We start from the raw sequence: 18,783 nt of genomic DNA on the forward strand, positions 1-18,783 counted from the left end.
CAAAATATTATATTTACTTTCTTTTTATTTCAAAGAAGATTTACTTTAAATGATTTCTAATGTTTGCCGACTTGGGAGGTTATTAATTATTAATTTTTCCAAGCATTTTACCGGTGCTGTAAGCGATCAAATTAATATAGACTTCAGCAGCTTTTGTTGGCCACTTAAGCATACATTTACTGATATTGTAAAACTAATGAGAAAAGAAATAAACACATGATCTTGAAAATTCTTCAGTAACATATTACCAATAATTGCGCAACCAGGCAAATCAAACCTGATATTTGAAACAGCAAAAAAAGGAAGAAAGGCAAAGTGAGAGAGGCATGAATGCTAAATCGCGTGCAAAAAAGGTTATAAAGGGTAAATAAATTTCACAACAACTTAGGCTAATGCTTGCATTTAAGTTAAACAGGAAACGTAGAAGAGCGAAAAAACTTGCATTTTTTAAGGCATTTTTGTCGTTGCCTTCTGGCTAAAGCTTTTCAATTAAACAATTAGCGCAAGCTGTACATTCATCATTATTGACTCAGTTTGGCAACAGTTTAAACAAATTTTTATTTTTGAAGACTTGTGTTAGCAAGAATGGCGGTAGCCCCTTTAGAAAATGGGTAAGTTAGTTATATAAAACTTACTTTAAAAATCTTTACATAAGCTAAAGTAAACCGAATTTCAAAATTGCAATTGTTTAACTGTGCGTTAGTTTAGTTTTAATAAAACTAACAAAAGCATGCGGCCTTTAATTTTTTTTATTTTTTTTTGCGCATTGGTGATAGTGATTAAAAAGGTAAACAATAAATATTAAATTAAAGTAAAGATAACAAAATTAGTTGAATGATTTAAAAACATGCAATAAGTAATTATGTTCACATAAACATTTTAAGTATGTTATGGTTTGGTCACCAAACCTAGTATGTCAATCGTTTTGATACAAAACATACTGTTAGAAAGTGGTCCAAGTATTGTATTACAATTGCTTAACTCAAACCGCTTTTACATTGCTCTGGTGTGAGTAAAATATGTTTTTTTAATTAATATATATTACGTACAATAGACATACTGAATATTGAATAGGTAACGTTAAGCTAGTTAGGTTAATTAACCTTTACCCTACTTACATTTATTCTCAAAATTAAGATTTATTGTAATAACTAGGTAAGAGTTGAAATAACACGCTTAAGGTAGACACTCTGTAATTTCCGGCAAAACGTGATGCTAGTTATTTTAAACTGTATCTGCCCACGTGACTGAGAACTGTATAACCAAATAAACATTTGTCCCGAAAACCACAGCTTTAAAAACGACATACGAATATTTTTTTACTAATTTAAGAGCATTTTTCAAAGTAGGGTTAGGGTAAGCGAGGGTAATAGAATATTTCCAATTGTCGGTAAAATACCGTTTTTGGTTTTTGGTCAAATGCTTTTCGATTAAATGACGGTAATCAAATTTAAACGACGGGAGTTTTAAAAAAAGTTATATTTAAAGTTCACAGTTTTAGCTTCATAAAAAGTTGAATCATTACTCAGGCTTTATTATTTAATAAAACGAAGTTTGCTATTTGTAACTCAAGAACTTTGATTTATTTTTAACAATCTCAAGTTAAAATATTAATTATTAATTTCAAGATAAATTGTGTCTAAGCAACAAGTAAGCGGCGTAGGTTTATTAATTACAAACTGTGTCAATGTTATTGTATTGTTATTGTTACGCTGGCTTTTTCGGTAAATATAAAATCCAAAGTTCTTGGATTATTGTTTATTGACATTATATACCCCTTGAAATTCTAAGATCATTGTTATTATTTAATACTGAATGAGGTCCTGGGTTCAATTCCCACTGCTTTTGTGCGGTAGCGTCCTTTATTAAGGTGCTAACTCCTTCTAAGCCAGCACTTAATCAGTAGCTTAATTATTGGGCAATTATAATCTATAATATCCCAAACTGCCACAGGCAACTCGAGACTGGGTCGGGGTAACTGATGTTACTCTATGTTTAAGTCGCGCATTCGACCTTCCCACATCGAGGATAAAGTTATATACAAAAAAATAGGTTTATTTTGTCCTTGTTTTATGTACAATTAAAGTTTATATTTTTGCGAGTATTTTAACTGTTACGAAACTGTATTTTACTAGGACAAATATAAAGGGTTACACGAACTCAAACTGTATTGTTGTTAGACAATATAATCATTGTTTAATGGACAATGAATTTTAACCACGTGACTTAATTTTACAATGTTAATATTTGCTTTTTTTGAAAGCCGATATCAGAAGAAATTGAAAGACAAAAAACCGCGTTTAAAAATAGATTGAATATCGAATTTTAAATCTATTAAATATTAGTAGATACTAAAACGTAATATTGCATTTTAAATACCAAACCAAATAACCAAATTTCTTTTTTAAATTGATTAAAATACTAAAAAAACATAAATTTGATTTAATTTTTACTTTTGCATTTTTGCAGCCTTTTTTGTTTTATTTGCTAATTCGTTATGGTTAACGAACCTTTTAAACCAAATATAAATGAACCGTTACAGGCCTAGATAACTAAAAAAGTTATATTGGCCAAAATGCAAAATTTTGATTTGTTTTTAAAAAAATTAAATCATTTTTGGTAATGGTATTTTTGCCCGGAAAATACAAAAAATACTTTTAATTTATAACGTCATAAAATGTCTCATAAAAACCTGTTAAAAAAACGTTTTTTCAATTTTTTTTTTCTAAAATTCAAAACACGGTTTAGATTATAAAATATTCATAAGGTTAAGGACAGTAGGCTACTCTATACCGCGAAAAGAGCAAAAATATATTAGACAACATTTTTACTATTGGTTTACACTTTACTTAGCATATGAAAAAGGAAAAAAAAATTAAATTATATTTATAGGTCTTATTAGAATAATGTTAAATTGCAAAATAGGTACAATAAAAATATAGGTAAAATAGGTAAGTTAAAGCTCGTGTGTAACTGAAAATTAAGTTAATTTTTAATAAAGTACTACGTTGTGTAAATATACCATAAAAGCGCTATAAAAAGTGAAGTTTTAAATTTATTTTTATAAAAAGAATAATTAACATATGTTTTATTACTTTTATGTTTTTAGTGCCATGGCTTTCAATATTGGGTTTAAGATCATTAAATTTTTATTACGTTAGTTTTAGTGTTGTCGAAAATTGATGACTGCGCAAAAATCGAAATTTTTTTTAATCAGTTTTGTAAAAGTGAAAATAAAAAACTAAATTAACCGGCAGCGTGGTGTAGTAAGAACACTTGCTACACCACACATGAGGTCGTAGGTTCAATCCCCACTGCTCTCATGCTGTAGCGCCCTTGAGTAAGGCGCTATAAACGGTACGAACTCCTGCTGAGCAAGCACTTGGTCAGTAACATAACTATCGGGCAATTATAATCTATAATATTCCAAACTGCCACAGGCAACTTGAGACTAGGTCGGGGTAACAGTTGTTACTCTATGTTTAGGTCGTGCATTCGACTTTCCCACATCGAGGATAAAGATATATACAAAAAGTAGGGTTTATTTTGTCCTTGTTTTATGTACAATTAAAGTTTATATTTTTGCTAGTATTTTAACTGTTACGAAACTGTATTTTACTAGGGCAAATATAAAGGGTTACACGAACTCAAACTGTATTGTTGTTGGACAATATAATCATTGTTTAATGGACAATGAATTTTAACCACGTGATTTGATTTTACAAGGTTAATATTTGCTTTTTTTGAAAGCCGATATCAGAAGAAATTTTGAGACAAAAAACCGCGTTTAAAAATAGGTTAAATATCGAATTTAAAATCTATTGAATTTTGGTAGATACTAGAACGTAATATTGCATTTTAAATACCCAAACCAAATAATTTGTTTTAAATTGATTAAAATACTAAAAAAACATAAATTTGATTTAATTTTTACTTTTGCATTTTTGCAGCTTTTTTTGTTTTATTTGCTAATTCGTTATGGTTAACGAACCTTTTAAACCAAATATAAATGAACCGTTACAGGCCTAGATAACTAAAAAAGTTATATTGGCCAAAATGCAAAATTTTGATTTGTTTTTAAAAAAGTCGTTTTCGGTAACAAACTAAGACCTACTTACATATTTAAATAAAAATTAGATTAATAAGCAATACAGGAATAATATTTTGGTTTTATATAACTTAGCTATAAACTTTTTTTTTATTTTGTTTTTTCGCACATTGATAAAAGTAAATAATAAATACGATATACAATTAATATTACAACAATGCGACGGGAAAAAATGACAAAATCAATTTAATGATTTAAAACATGCCAAAAGTAATAATGTTAACACAAAGATTTTATAGTATATTATGACATGGTCACCAAACCCAAACTTAATTATATGTCTTTAATATAATAATATTGCCTTGGCGCGTTTTTAAAAAGTTTTGCATTTTGTAAAAGTGAAAAAATAACCGAATAAAAGCAGCAAGAATCGGCCTAAATAAAAAAGGTTTAAATTGAAGTGAACCAGAGTAGAAAAGAGTGTAAGTTACTATATTATCACTTGATCGAGTATATAGGTTATAAACAGGTCACTTAAAACAGATCTAATTCACTTAAACGGCTCCAATGATATTTAACTTAATACGGGTTTAAAAACTGCTTTCCTGAAAATTTAAAACTCTTAAAAAAACATTTTTTGGAGCGTTAATTTTAGTTATCATTTCTCCTAAATTATTTTGATGTTTTCAATTACGTTTTTCCCGTTTCCTTTTGTTTGTTTGTTTTATTTAATGCAATATTAGCCCCAGCTAAAATAATAAATTACCGCGTTAAGTCGACTAAATAAAGATAGCCAGACATATTAGGTTACAGTTCATGATATCGTTGGTTATGGTTTGTTATCTCATAAGTGCGTAACATTGTTATCTATGTGACGTGATATTCGCTTTTATGAGTTATCTATCGCCAATTTTAGGCACGTTAATTAAGCGTAGTCAAAATAAAAGATTAAAAAAATGACTAGAATATTTAAAAAAATTCGCCATTTGTATATGTGTTTTAATTTTGTTTAAATAGATTTTTTTGTATTAAAATTGAATTAATAGCGGGTATATAAATGGTCTAAAAGGCCTTTGTTATTCTATATGTATATACATATTTTGGTGAACCTTTTTTGTATTTATGTTAAAAATAATTATGCCTATGTTTTTTTTTTGTTTACAGCTCACATATTAAAATAATACAATCTTAAGTAATAATACAAATGTTTTTTTAATACTTTGCTTAGGGTTGAAATGACACAAAATGGAACTAATTTTAAGAAGGATTTCGATCCTGAGGTCAAAATTAAAGACAAGGTTGAAGAAGAAAAAAAAGAATTAGAATCGAATCTTCCTTATTATAAACTTGTAAATATAAATTTTTTTATTAATTTACATTTTTAATTATTATTTTTTTTTGCTAAAAAGATTTTTTTTTAATTTTTCAACTTAAATGTTAAATTAAAATTATATAATTACTTTGTTAAGACTAAATTATAATTATTAGCAGATTTTTTTTAAATTTTTGTACAAAGATTAACAATTTTTTTTTATTTAAAATTAAAAAAAAACAAAATAAACTAGAAGTTAATTATAAAATATATTAAACTAAATTTTAAACTTAAATTTTTTTTTTTGAATATAAATTGAAATATAAATTTTTGTAATTTAAATAGGCTCTTATGTAAACTTTATTAAACAAATATTATAATTTTTTTATTTATTTTTTTTATAGTTTCGATATGCTGACCCCTTAGACAAATTCTTAGTAATAGTTGGTACATTAGCAGCTGCAATCCATGGGGCTGGCTTTCCAGCTTTATTTATTATATTTGGAAACCTAACAACAGAATTTACGATCTATGGAAGATATCTGTTGTGTGATTTGAATTATACAACTTGTTTTGCTATGAACTTGACTACATTAAACGAAACGTAAGTAAAAAATGCAAAAACCAAAATAAAACAAATTTGATTAAAACACTTAATATACTTATTCTATTATCTAAAAATCAAAAAGATTTTATAAATAAAGATTTTGAAAACTTGATACTTCTATGATTAATTTATTGCTTGTCATTTTTAAATTTTACTTACATCAAGAAACACAGCAAAAACAAAATACTTTTTTTACAGAGAATGGAATACTGAAATATTACCAACCCTGAACAACTTTCAATCTTCAGCTCTTCAGTTTGTTTTATATTTTGTTTACATCGCCATCGGTGTGTTCGCTTTGGCAACCATCCAAGTCTCTTCATGGTATTTACAAGCAATCAGGTGTCTATATTACCTTAAATTCTACTTTTTGTAACTACAGCTTATTAAGATATCACATGTTCAGTTTAATTTTAACTGCTTTTATAATTTTTTTGTATTTATCCTTAATGGAGTAAGGCAAATCTTACATTCTAAAAATGGAGTTATATTTGTTACCCTTACTCAGTTTTAAAGTTATTTAATAACCTGGGATATAATTGATTTTATTTTTATTATATTAGCTTATAATAAATTTTTCAGGCAATCAAAGAAAATAAGGACTGCTTATTTTTATGCGTTATTACGGCAAGATATTGGTTTTCATGATGTAACTTCTGCAGGAGAGTTAAATGCTAGATTGTCTGTGTAAGTTTTTTATTACATTAACTTAAGGATATATAAGCAACAGTTTTTAGGATTTGGTAATTTTTAGTGTAAAGCGTTTTTAGTTTTAAATCTTTTCAAAGCATAAAAATAAATAAGTTTGATTGATGTGATTAATTAGATTTAAATTGAGATGTATTACTGTAGACCAGATGCTCTTATTCTGTAAACATTTAAATAAATAAAAGTTCATTGACATGGGGTTAATGCTAATGCAGTTTTATAAAAAATAGTTTGTAATATGATTAAGTAAGTATTTATTTAATCTAATTAAATGCGAAATTTTGTTGTAAATCAATTAATAAAATTTTGGTTCAAATATTATGTTTTTTTGTTTTTTTATTTGAAAATTTCTTTTTCTTTTTAGTGATATTCGCAAGCTAAGAGATGGTATGGGAGAAAAAGTTTCAATGATGATCCAGTACCTAGGTATGACAATAGCAGGTGTTATAATCGGACTTGTGTATGCTTGGAAACTAGCCTTGGTTGCAATTGCTGTTTCACCGTTACTTGGAATATCATCTGGTCTTATTTTTACAGTAAGTTACTAACAAACTGGCTGTATAGTGGTGGAACCTTAGGTTTTTTTGTATAAGGTTTTGGGTTTGGTCCACACTGCTTTTACGTCATTGCACCTTTAAGTACGTCATTGCACCTTGAAGTAAGGCATTGTTAACAACAATAGTTTTAAAAAATAGAAATTTAACATCAATGTTGTTCTTAACTTCTAAAGTCAATTTAAGATTAAATTGGCGCAGCAAATGTTTTATTGAGTGTTAATAAATTTTACTGACAACTTTACACATTATAAAAAAAAAAAAAACTTTAAGAACTTGATAAAATAAACCTTTTTAAAATTGATATTTTATGTTGTTATAGTTAACATCCAAATACACAGAGCGCGAATTGTCAGCTTATGCAAAGGCTGGAGCTGTGGCAGAAGAAGCAATCTCTGCAATCAGAACTGTAACTGCTTTCGGTTGCCAAGGAAAAGAAGTTGATAGGTTGGTTTTTAAAACTCTACAAATTTACTGAAATTATAATTACCTTTCAAATAGATTGTTGTATTTGCAACAAGTAATTGCACCTCAATTGTAAGTGATAAATTTATTTTTTCTAAGTTTTTATTATTGATATAGGAAGGTCAAGTTTGCAACCTAAACATAAAATACCATTTGTATTTTTAAATAGTAATAAGTTGACTTAGGCAGTTTTAAATAATCTTAAGTATATTGCCTGATAATTAAACTGTTGTTTGGTTTTAGGCTCTGCAAAAATTTTAACTATTTTAAGTGCCTTACAATTCTGCAACAACAAAAATGCAATAGGAATTAACCCATTAGCCTTATCCCATGTTGTAAAATTAAACGTTCTAACCACTTCATTTATTTAGGATTTTAAACAAAATGTATTCAATTTAATGTACATACATTTTTTAGATACACCAACAATCTCGGAGATGCAAAAAAAGTTGGCGTTAAAAAAGGATTTCTTGGTGGCTTTACTATAGGTTTGTTATACCTTTCAATGTATGGTATGTATGGCTTGGCTTTCTGGTATGGAACAACCCTTGTTATCGCTGGTGAGATTGAAGTAGGGGACATGATGACAACTTTCTTTGGGGTTCTAATCGCCGCTTTTGGACTAGGAACAGTAAGGCTTTAAATATTAAACAAATAGTTTTTTTGTTATTATCGTTTATCATCTATGTAAGTAGGGTAAATTTATGCCCCTAACTTTAAAAAAACATTTGGGCAATTGAACTTTTATATGGTAACATTAAATGCCTTATTCAATATTTAAAGTTCTAAGAAACAATTGTTTTTAAGTAAAACAGTGGTTTTATAAAAACACTTTACCTATGTTGTCATCATTTTTAGTACTAATACTCTTTTATTTTTAAATTAAAGAAACACTTCTAAAAACACTTTTAGTTTCAATTTATATGGTTAACACTATTTACTTTAAACTTAGGTCTTTAATTTCCAGTTTCTTTTTCAAATAAATACTTTAGTAATACTTGAAGTATTATACAGTGTATAAATAACATTTTGTGCTTTCTGTTTAAATCCTAATCATTAATATTAACAAAATATACTTTTTTGGCGTTCATAGGTCTTTTTATTATGTCCAAGAAGTTAGGGTTCAAGCTAAAGTAAACTCCCTGAAATTTATGCTATATTAAAACACCGACAGCGTAGTGTAGTGGTAAAAACACTTGCTACACCACACATGAGGTCGTGGGTTCAATCCCCATAGATCTCATGCTGCAGCGCCTTTGAGTAAGGTGCTATAAACGGTACAAACTCCTGCTGAGCCAATACTTAAACAGCAGTATAATTATCGGGCAATTATATTCCATAATATCCCAAACTGCCACTGGCAACTCGAGACTGGGTTGGAGTAACTGATGTTACTCTATGTTTAAGTCGCGCATTCGACTTTCCCACACTGAGGATAAAGATATATATAAAAAAAAAGTTAAAATAAAAAAAATATTTGCTTTTAATTTTTAGGCTGGAAGTTATTCTGAAAGTTTCTCTGGTGCAAAAGCAGCAGCCAGTAAAATATTTGCTGTTATCGACCGAATTCCTGAAATCGATATTTTCTCTACAAAAGGAAATGAACCAAAAGAAGGAATGGCGAATGTTGAACTTAAAAATGTTCATTTTCACTACCCATCTAGACCTGATATAAAGGTAGTTTTTTTACCTTTTTTATACAACTTAACGGCATAAACAATATTGCTTTATTTCTATAAGTTTTAACAATGTTTGAAAATCAATTTATAAATAAAACTCTATTAAATAATGGAAAAAAATCTTTGTAATTTTTTGTTTTTTTATTGACCTAAATTTAATGATAAACTACCCTTATATCATAATAATGAAAAGATCAAAGATGTTTATCTTCTTGTAGATCCTGCATGGTGTGAACTTGACAGTAAACCATGGTCAAACAGTGGCCTTGGTTGGTCAAAGTGGATGTGGAAAGTCAACAATCATGCAACTTATTCAAAGATTTTATGATGTGCAGGTAATTTTTTTGGGGTATTTTACATAGGTTACAAATCCACATGAAAAACCTAAATGTGATAATTCTACACTTCAGTGAAGTAAGGGGTTTATTCTTAAATGCCTTTAAGCCATTGCAGCTTTAAATAAATTGCAAATGGTTCTTACTTTTGTCAAGCAAAATACTAGGTGGATTCATTAGGTAATATGTTAAAAATCCAAACTGCTAAGGGTAACTCAAGACTAGGTCTGGGAAAACAAATCTTACTCCATTTTTAGCCAATAAAGTTTGCATTTCCACAATAAAAAATAAATACAGAATAAGCTTAGTTTTAATTTAAATTTCGGTAGTTCTCAATATTTAAATATATTTTAATTTTTAATTTTTTTTGTCTATCCTCACAGGAGGGTTCAGTCGAGATTGGTGGAATGGATGTTCGTACTTTACAGGTTTCCAAACTTCGGGAGATAATCGGGGTGGTAGCCCAGGAACCTGTTTTATTTGCTACAACAATTGGGGAGAATATAAAGTGGGGGAGAGAGGGTGTTACCCACGAAGAAGTTGTGGAAGCTGCAAAGAAAGCAAATGCTTTTAACTTTATCGACAAATTACCCTTGGTAAATAATTGTATTTAATTAATTTAAATTTAAAATTAATTTGTTTGTTTTAATATTAGATTTCTTTTAAGGGTGTGTTTATCATTAAAATGTATGTTAAAGCTTATAGATTCCAATATCATGATGTAATTGTTAGAGAAAATGCCTTTTAATACATAAGATTCTGAGTTTACCCTTGGTTAATTATTGTATTGGTTTAAAATTATTACAACATCTTAAATTACCTTTAAGTATGTGTTTTAATTTGGAATCAGTTTTTACAATTTTATTAAAACTTTTCTGGTAAACTGTTTGTTGGTGCGTATAGTTTTTCGGTACCATGGTGTAAAAGTTAAAAGACTTGGCTTAACTACATAAGATCTTAGGTTTAAACACCACTGCTTCCATGTTGTAGCACACTAAAATAACACAGTAAACAATATAAACTTATGTGCAACCTCATAGAGTAACATCAGTTACTCCGACCCAGTCTTGAGTTGCCTGTGGCAGTTTGGGATATTATAGAGACTATAATTGCCCGGTAATTATGCTGCTGATTAAGTGCTGGCTCAGCAGGAGTTCATACCGCTTATAGCGCCTTACTTAAGTGCGCTACAGCATGAGATCAGTGGGAATTGAACCCACGACCTCATGTGTGGTGTAGCAAGAGTTCTTACCACTACACCACACTGCCGGCATATAAATTGAAACAACATAGGTTAAATATTTTTTTATATTTCAGAAATTTGAAACATTGGTTGGAGAAGGAGGTGGACAAATGAGTGGAGGACAAAAACAAAGAATTGCGATAGCGCGAGCTATTGTACGCAACCCTAGATTGCTTTTGTTGGATGAAGCAACCTCAGCTCTGGATACTGAAAGTGAATCGATCGTCCAATCTGCTTTAGAGAAAGCATCAGCAGGTGTTTTATTTTTTACATTTTAAATTTACAGTGAAAAAACAACATTTGATTATGTCAAAGCTTTTTTTAATGTACAGTAAGATTAGTAAAGGGGTAAAAAAACCTTGCTTAAAATAGTTGTGCTCTTTTACTTTTTTAAACATAAATTGTTCTACTTTACGAATTATAATCTGTTTAGAAAATTAACAATTTAAAAAAAAATTATTGCTTTTTAAATGCCAGCGTAACTTTTTTAAATAAATCTAAACATTTTTTAGTTTAATATCAATTAAAATCTTTATTTTTTTACTTATTTTTGTTAAACATTCTGGTTTTCATTTCACATTTTATTATTTTAGGTCGAACAACCATTGTGATCGCTCATCGGTTATCAACTATTCGAAACGCTGACAAAATTGTTGCATTCCAAGATGGGAGAATAATGGAAGAAGGATCGCACGAGGAACTTTTAAAGATTACTGGAGGAGTTTATGCTAACCTCATCAACATGCAAGCTGGAAGGGAAGGGGAAGAAGATGATGATGACATTAAGAAGAAGAAAGAAGAAGAAGCAATGCTTAGTTCAGACAATGGTAGGTATTGTTATAATTTACTAAGGTTATATTTTAAAAATTCTATTTTATTTTATATTTATTTTAACCACCAGAGGGCAGTATTATTCGAACATCTTTCCGAGGCTCCAAACGACGCAACAGAACTTTTTCGGCTTCATCTGTTGGATCACAAGTTTGGTCACGAAAATCTTCAATCAACCTCAAAAAGGACGAAGAACAAGAAGATGAAGAAGAAGATCTTCCAGATGTTTCTTTTGGTAGAATTTTTGCTCTCAATAAGCCAGAGATGGTCTACATGATTGGTAAGTAAAAACAAGTGTTAGTTTACTACAAAATAGTCGGAATAAATTGAAAATAAACTGTTAATTAAACGAGGTTATATTTCTTAGGAATATCATTATTGTATAAATTTTTGTGTTAAATGTTTTTATCCCCAATTTTAATTGTTTTTGCTAATTATTATTTTAAAATTTTATTATTCTTGATAATTTTTATGCTTTAACCGGTTATTGTGTTATTTTATTTATAACTATTAATATATTATGTTGGTTTAACACTAAACAATTTTTTTAAATATTTATGTTAAAGTTTTTTTTTTTACTTTCAGTTGGAGGAATATTTGCGGCCATTGCTGGTGCAGCAGACCCAGTTAATGCAGTTTTATTTGCTGATGTATTAACCATTTTTACACTAAGTGATCCAGTAGAACAAAACTCAAAAGCAACAATTTATGGCTTGGCTTTTTTGGCAGTTGGTGTTGCTGCATTCTTTGCTTATACCATTGAGGTAGAATCTTTATTTAAGAAACATTGTTTTTTTTTATTTTTTTTAGTTTGTGGTTTTATAGATCATCTTGTCTAAACATTAACTTATTGATTGTTTTTTTTGATAAGCCAAGGTTTAATATGATTTATAGCAATCTACTTAAGATTTAATGACATGAAAGCAGTGGAGATCAAACACAGTACCTTATGTAGCAAAAGCAAGTGTTCTAAATGCAACATTAACCCAATAATGTTATTCCCTAAGACTATGGAATAACCTCAACTGCTATTCATTTTTTTATGTTGTTTTAGTGAAAAAAATTACTGAAACTATTTAACTTGCAGGCCACAATGTTTGGTAAATCAGGAGTTGAGCTAACAGTTCGTTTGCGAAGAATGGCATTCAAGGCAATGTTACGACAAGATATTGGTTACTTTGACGACCACCACAATAGCACTGGCACCTTGTGCACCAGGCTAAGTACCGATGCCTCCAGAGTTCAAGGGTGCACCGGGGTCAGAGTGGGAACCGTGATTAAGAATTGTTCATCACTAGGTAAACTATATAAGTTTAAACTTTTTTGTCTAAATATTTTATATATTAATATTTCTAGCTTTTATCTATCTATATATATTTATTTGGGTTATATTGTGACAAATAAAATGCAGCCCGGAAGGTGGGCAATTGCCAAATGTTTTTTTGTTTGTATATATCTTTATCCTCGATGTGGGAAAGTCGAATGCGCGACTTAAACATATAGTAACATCAGTTAGTCCGACCCAGTCTCGAGTTGCATGTGGTAGTTTGGGATATTATAGATTATAACTGCCCAGTAATTATGATGCTGATTAAGTGCTGGCTCAGCAGGAGTTTATACCGTTTATAGCGCCTTACTAAAGGGCGCTACAGCATGATATCAGTGGGGATTGAACCAACGACCTCATGTGTGGTGTAGCAAGTGTTCTTACCACTACACCACGCTGCCGGTTATGTTCATTATCAAAAATTAATATTGAATGTGAATTTGATGAATATTTCATAAAATCAAATTTTTCTTTAAGGTGTTGCACTTGGTATAGCATTTGCATTTGGCTGGAAATTAACTTTACTTACCATAGCATTCGTTCCCTTTATTATATTGGGCGGGATTCTTGAGTTACAACTTCTTCTTGGGGAAGAAGAAGAAGAAAAGAAGGCCTTCGAAAATGCTGGTAAATATAACATTTAAATTGGTTAAGCGTTTAATGTAAAAAGTTGAATATAAATTTTTAAGGTGGTCTGACATGAAAGTACTAGAGATCAAACCCAGTACTTCATGTACGGATAGTTTACTTTAAAAAAACATTATTTTTAATCCAATTTTAGACAAAACATCTTATAAGATGTCTAAAATAAGTGTTAATTGATTTATGTATTTAAACTTATAGATGTATAGCAAGTATTTCAGTTTAATTTGAAAGATTTATTTACAAATAAGTTTTTTTTTTAAACTTGTTTAGGTCAAATATCTGGGGAAGCAATTCACAACATAAGAACGGTTGCATCTTTGACGAAAGAGAAAGTTATATATGACAAATATGTAACAGAAGTTTCTGGACCAATCAGGTAGGACATATTCATATTTTTGGATATTTATTTATCTTACAACTTTAGACCCTTAACATGGTAGGACATGTGTTGTTCTGAGCCAGTTTTAGATTGACTTTGACAGTTTTTTATATGATTCTTTAACTGATTTAGCTATAGACTGTTCTTTTAAACAGCTATAAAAACGGATTTAAGTTAGACTTGTAATTTGTTTAAATATTGCTCATGCTTTTCGTTGTTTTTTTTAACAGAGATGCTAGGAAGAAGTCAGCTTTAATAGGACTTGGTTATGGTTATTCTCAATGTGTTATCTTCTTTGCTTATGCTGCTGTGTTTAGACTTGGAATTGAGCTCGTTATACAGGAAGAAATCTCGTTTGAGAATGTTTTTAAGTAAGTATTTGTTAAATTTTGGATTTGTTTTTTTATCAAACAGATTTAAAAAAGTTAAATCTTTCTATAAAATGTAATTTTCGTTTACCTAAATAATTTAAAGGCAAACTTAAAATGTTAATAAGTTAATACATTTTCCTTTTTTTGTTATAACCTATTTGTTTAATATTTTTTAGATTCCTAACTATATTTTTTGCAGCATATAAAATATAGACAGGGGTCACAATTCGTTGGTTAAATATTTTTTGTCTTCTTTTTCAGAGTGTTAACAGCAGTTATATTCGGAGCTATGGCAGTTGCTCAAAACAGTTCGTTTGCCCCTGATTATGCGGAAGCTAAAGTTTCTGCTGCCAGAATGTTTGCTTTATTTGACAGAGTACCAGATATTGATGCTTACAGTGAGGAGGGCCATAAACCTGTAAGTATCTTGTGGTCAAAATAAATAACATTTTGTGTTTTTTTACATTATTGGAGCAAAAACTTTTAAGTAATTTTTAGATAAAAATTAGGGTTATATTTTTTGTCATATCTACAAGCCAATCGTTTTTATTAAAGCACTGTTGTTTTTTGTAATACCATTTAAACCCTCACACATCTTATTTTTAACAGGATCATTGCAAGGGTGAAATATCCTTAAAATCGATATTTTTCCATTACCCAACACGGCCTAATTTACCAGTTCTTAAGGGCTTAGATATAAGTGTAAAACCAGGGCAAACATTGGCCCTGGTTGGCCAATCTGGATGTGGTAAATCAACTTCTGTACAGCTTTTGGAGAGGTTTTATGATCCAGAAAAAGGCAGAGTGGTAAACTATTTTTTATTTTCAAATATTTTTATTTTGGTTTAAATTTTTTAGAAAATAATTTTTTTTAAAAGGGTTTAACTTTTACATATTTTTACAAGTTACACAGTGAATCTAACCTTGTATAACCAAAATATTAGTACACTTAAAGACTGAGATATTAAAATTAGTTGTATTTATCAAAATTTCTTTTGAATCGAAATAGAACCTGTTAAGTCTACTTTTTAAATCAGAATAACTTTTAAAATATTTTATTAAGGAAATGGATGGTTGTGATATTAAAAAACTGAACTTAGGCTGGGCTAGACAACAAATGGGTTTAGTATCCCAAGAACCAATATTGTTTGACCAATCTATAAAGGAAAATATCATGTATGGAGACATCTCAAGGGTACCAAGTGATGCAGAAATAATTGAAGCAGCAAAGAATGCAAATATTCATTCGTTTATTGAAAGTTTACCCCAGGTTTGTTTTGAATTTTTAATACAGTGCTATACCCAAAAATTTCTTTTATTTAACTAATTTTATTTCTAATATTGCAAGGACCAACTTCTTAGCTTAACCAGGTGACTTTTGCCATCTTAACACACCGCCCCAAACTGTGGCTTCATAAAATATAATATTAACAAATATCCAATTAGTTTTACCATTTAAAATTTATTAAGGGTTACCACACAAATGTTGGTGCGAAAGGAGGGCAGTTGTCTGGTGGCCAGAAACAAAGAATTGCGATCGCAAGATCCTTGATTCGCAACCCTAAAATTTTGTTGCTTGATGAGGCCACTTCTGCATTAGATACAGAGAGTGAAAAGGTAAAACTTTTATTATTTAGGGCTTCAAAATTAGTCACATTCGCGGCAGAATGGTGTAGTAGTTGGATCACTTGCTACACCACACATGAGGCCATTGGTTCGATCCCCACCGCTCCTATGCTGAATTCCCCTTAAGTAAGGTACTATAAACGTTATGAACTCCTGCTGAGCCAGCACTTTATCAGCAGTGTCCTGCAATTATAAATCTATAATATCACAAAAGGGCAACTCAAGATTGGGTCTGGGTATCTGATGTTACTCTATGTTTAGGTCGTGAAGTCGACCTTCCAACATCAAGGATAAATATATATTTGTTTTTATAATGTTGTGTATTTATATTCAATTTTTCAATATTTAACTCTTTACCAGATTGTACAAGAAGCACTCGATGCAGCCCGCCAAGGTCGAACCAGTATAGTTATAGCACATAGACTTTCTACGGTAAAGAACGCTGATATGATTGCGGTTATTGATAATGGAGAAGTTGTGGAAATAGGAAAACACGAAGCACTGATCGCTAAAAAGGGAGCATATTTCAGGTATTTGTTTTTTATCGAGGACTTGTGTGCCAGTAACAAAAACATATATCTTTGGTAAATATGTAGCCCTAAGATAAAGTACAGTTGTTATAACACTTTAACTCTGAACATAACTAAGTATAGTCCTTTTTTCAATGCTAACTTTTACAGTTTTTCATCATTAAAAAAAATTTCCAATTTAATAAATAATTGAATAAATATCTTCGTGGTAACAAAATTTAAAACTTGCAGTTTGCATTTAAGACTTGCCTTATATTACCTTATATGTTTTGTGATATAAAAGGCCTAAAGATGTTTTGGTTTTACTCACATAACAATATATTTTAACAGTTTGGTGAACGCGCAATTGTCAGCCAAAGACCGAGGTGGAGACGACTTTATTGTGAAAATTAAAAACAAAGACGATTAGTTACTTATTTAGTTGCACAAATTGTGGTATTTAAACTTATACGTATTGTGTTAATTCAATTTTTTTGCACTACAATAACAACATTGTAAATAAACGTTTCAGAAAGTTCATATTGTTGTGATTTTTAATATAAATTTACCTTGCATCAATAAATTAAACAGTTACATCGCAGTACTTATCATTAATATCTTAACTACAAAAGTCAACTTTTCTTATTTATATCACCTTAAGGTGATGGGTGTTGTATTTTTATTGATAAATTAAGGCAGTTTGGACGTACTTAAACTATTCGTGAACGCCGGGCTTCATAACGAATAGTGTGGCATTGGCGCGACTCAAACCAAAACCTTTCGGCCTGTTGGAGTAATTTGAATGTTACACTAGCTTCGTGGCATCTTTTTTTAACACGTAACTAGTCAGAGTTGACGTCATTTATTTCTATTTGATTGGCTAGAGGTAATGTAATAGTTAGCCACGAGATTTGTAAAGATGAAACGTCATCGCAGAAGTTTTTTTCGTTTGAGTTTGGCATACAACTTGTTGAGTTGGACGTTCCAAAAATTGTTTTTCCTTAAATTTTAACACATATTTTCCTAAAAAGGCTAAAATGATATATAAAACTTAACACATATTATTCTTTCTCAAAATTGATACTTTTTCTTACTTCAATTAATTTGTGGTAAATTTTTAACATTTTTTGAGCATTTTAAATTACTGCAACTTTTGCGGTAATTTGTGGTTGATGTTATTTCAGCAAACATTTCTATTCCGGAAAAGGAGTGCGCGTAGACAGAAGTGACCTAAATTTCTGTTGTATGTAAATAAATGCTTTAAACGTTGTTTAAAAAACAAATTGCTGTAGTAGTAAAGCCAGACATTTGAAGATTTTAGTGTAATTTTACGTTAGCTATTTAGTAAATTAACTTTATCAGACAGACTTAATTTAAAGATAGGTTTTACATTTTAAACTTGTACGTTTAAAGACAGAAAGAGGTTTTATAAATATACGAATTAACTGAATAAAGGCAGGTATTTTACCCAGCTTTATTAGGGTACTAAAGTTTGTTTTCACGATTAAATAAAGATATTATATATCAATTAATACACAGATTTATACAATCTGACAGTTATATTAATGGAGATTGTTATTTAACTGTCAAATTTATTATTATTTGGATATTGTCAAACAAAAACTAATTGTATAAACGATGCTTATTTAATTCTTAATTGTAGTTCATATTTAATTGCCTTGTGGATTGTGTAAATGATTATGTTTTTCTATTTTTTAAACTATTTAAATAATTTAAATTTTTTTTACAAAGTAATTATTGCCATTTTAAAATTTCATAAATATTTAGAGAAATATTTTAAGTCAAATTATTTTGACCACAGACACCAAATTATAAATGGTTTAAAAAGCAATTATTTTGAAATACCTATATATTAAATAACCACTTTCAATAATTAAATTTAATTGGTTTAATTATAAAATTTTTATATATAAGATTTGCTTGATTTGAAATCTATTTTGCAACAATATTTGATGAGCTATAAACTATGTGTGTGGTACTCGGTAATGTATAGTAAAGCGGGCACATTTAAATTATAGTATTTAATTGTTATTAAATCCATTCATAAAACTATAGTAAAAAATTAAGACAATAACGCCGCTTTAAAGCCACATTATATGCCGTAAATATTTGGCATTGTAAAC

General features: G+C 29.3%; 1 protein-coding gene across 1 annotated transcript; it reads left to right on the forward strand.

The window, feature by feature from the left end:
• Positions 1-410: 410 nt before the first annotated feature.
• Positions 411-17,212, forward strand: LOC145753258 (ATP-dependent translocase ABCB1-like). Its single transcript, XM_082569666.1, has 25 exons — positions 411-611; positions 5,277-5,397; positions 5,765-5,964; positions 6,166-6,309; positions 6,550-6,654; positions 7,040-7,211; positions 7,552-7,676; positions 8,112-8,325; positions 9,189-9,371; positions 9,592-9,708; positions 10,092-10,304; positions 11,026-11,206; positions 11,545-11,778; positions 11,853-12,062; positions 12,368-12,546; positions 12,870-13,080; positions 13,587-13,736; positions 14,025-14,130; positions 14,364-14,504; positions 14,766-14,922; positions 15,114-15,311; positions 15,568-15,774; positions 15,975-16,121; positions 16,491-16,660; positions 16,991-17,212. Exons 1-25 carry the CDS (start codon positions 586-588, stop codon positions 17,067-17,069), a joined length of 3,990 nt encoding a protein of 1,329 aa, XP_082425792.1. The 5' UTR covers positions 411-585; the 3' UTR covers positions 17,070-17,212.
• The last annotated feature ends 1,571 nt before the right edge of the window (positions 17,213-18,783 follow it).

Source organism: Corella eumyota, chromosome 1 (assembly GCF_963082875.1).
Source record: "Corella eumyota chromosome 1, kaCorEumy4.1, whole genome shotgun sequence".
Classification (NCBI taxonomy): domain Eukaryota; kingdom Metazoa; phylum Chordata; class Ascidiacea; order Phlebobranchia; family Corellidae; genus Corella; species Corella eumyota.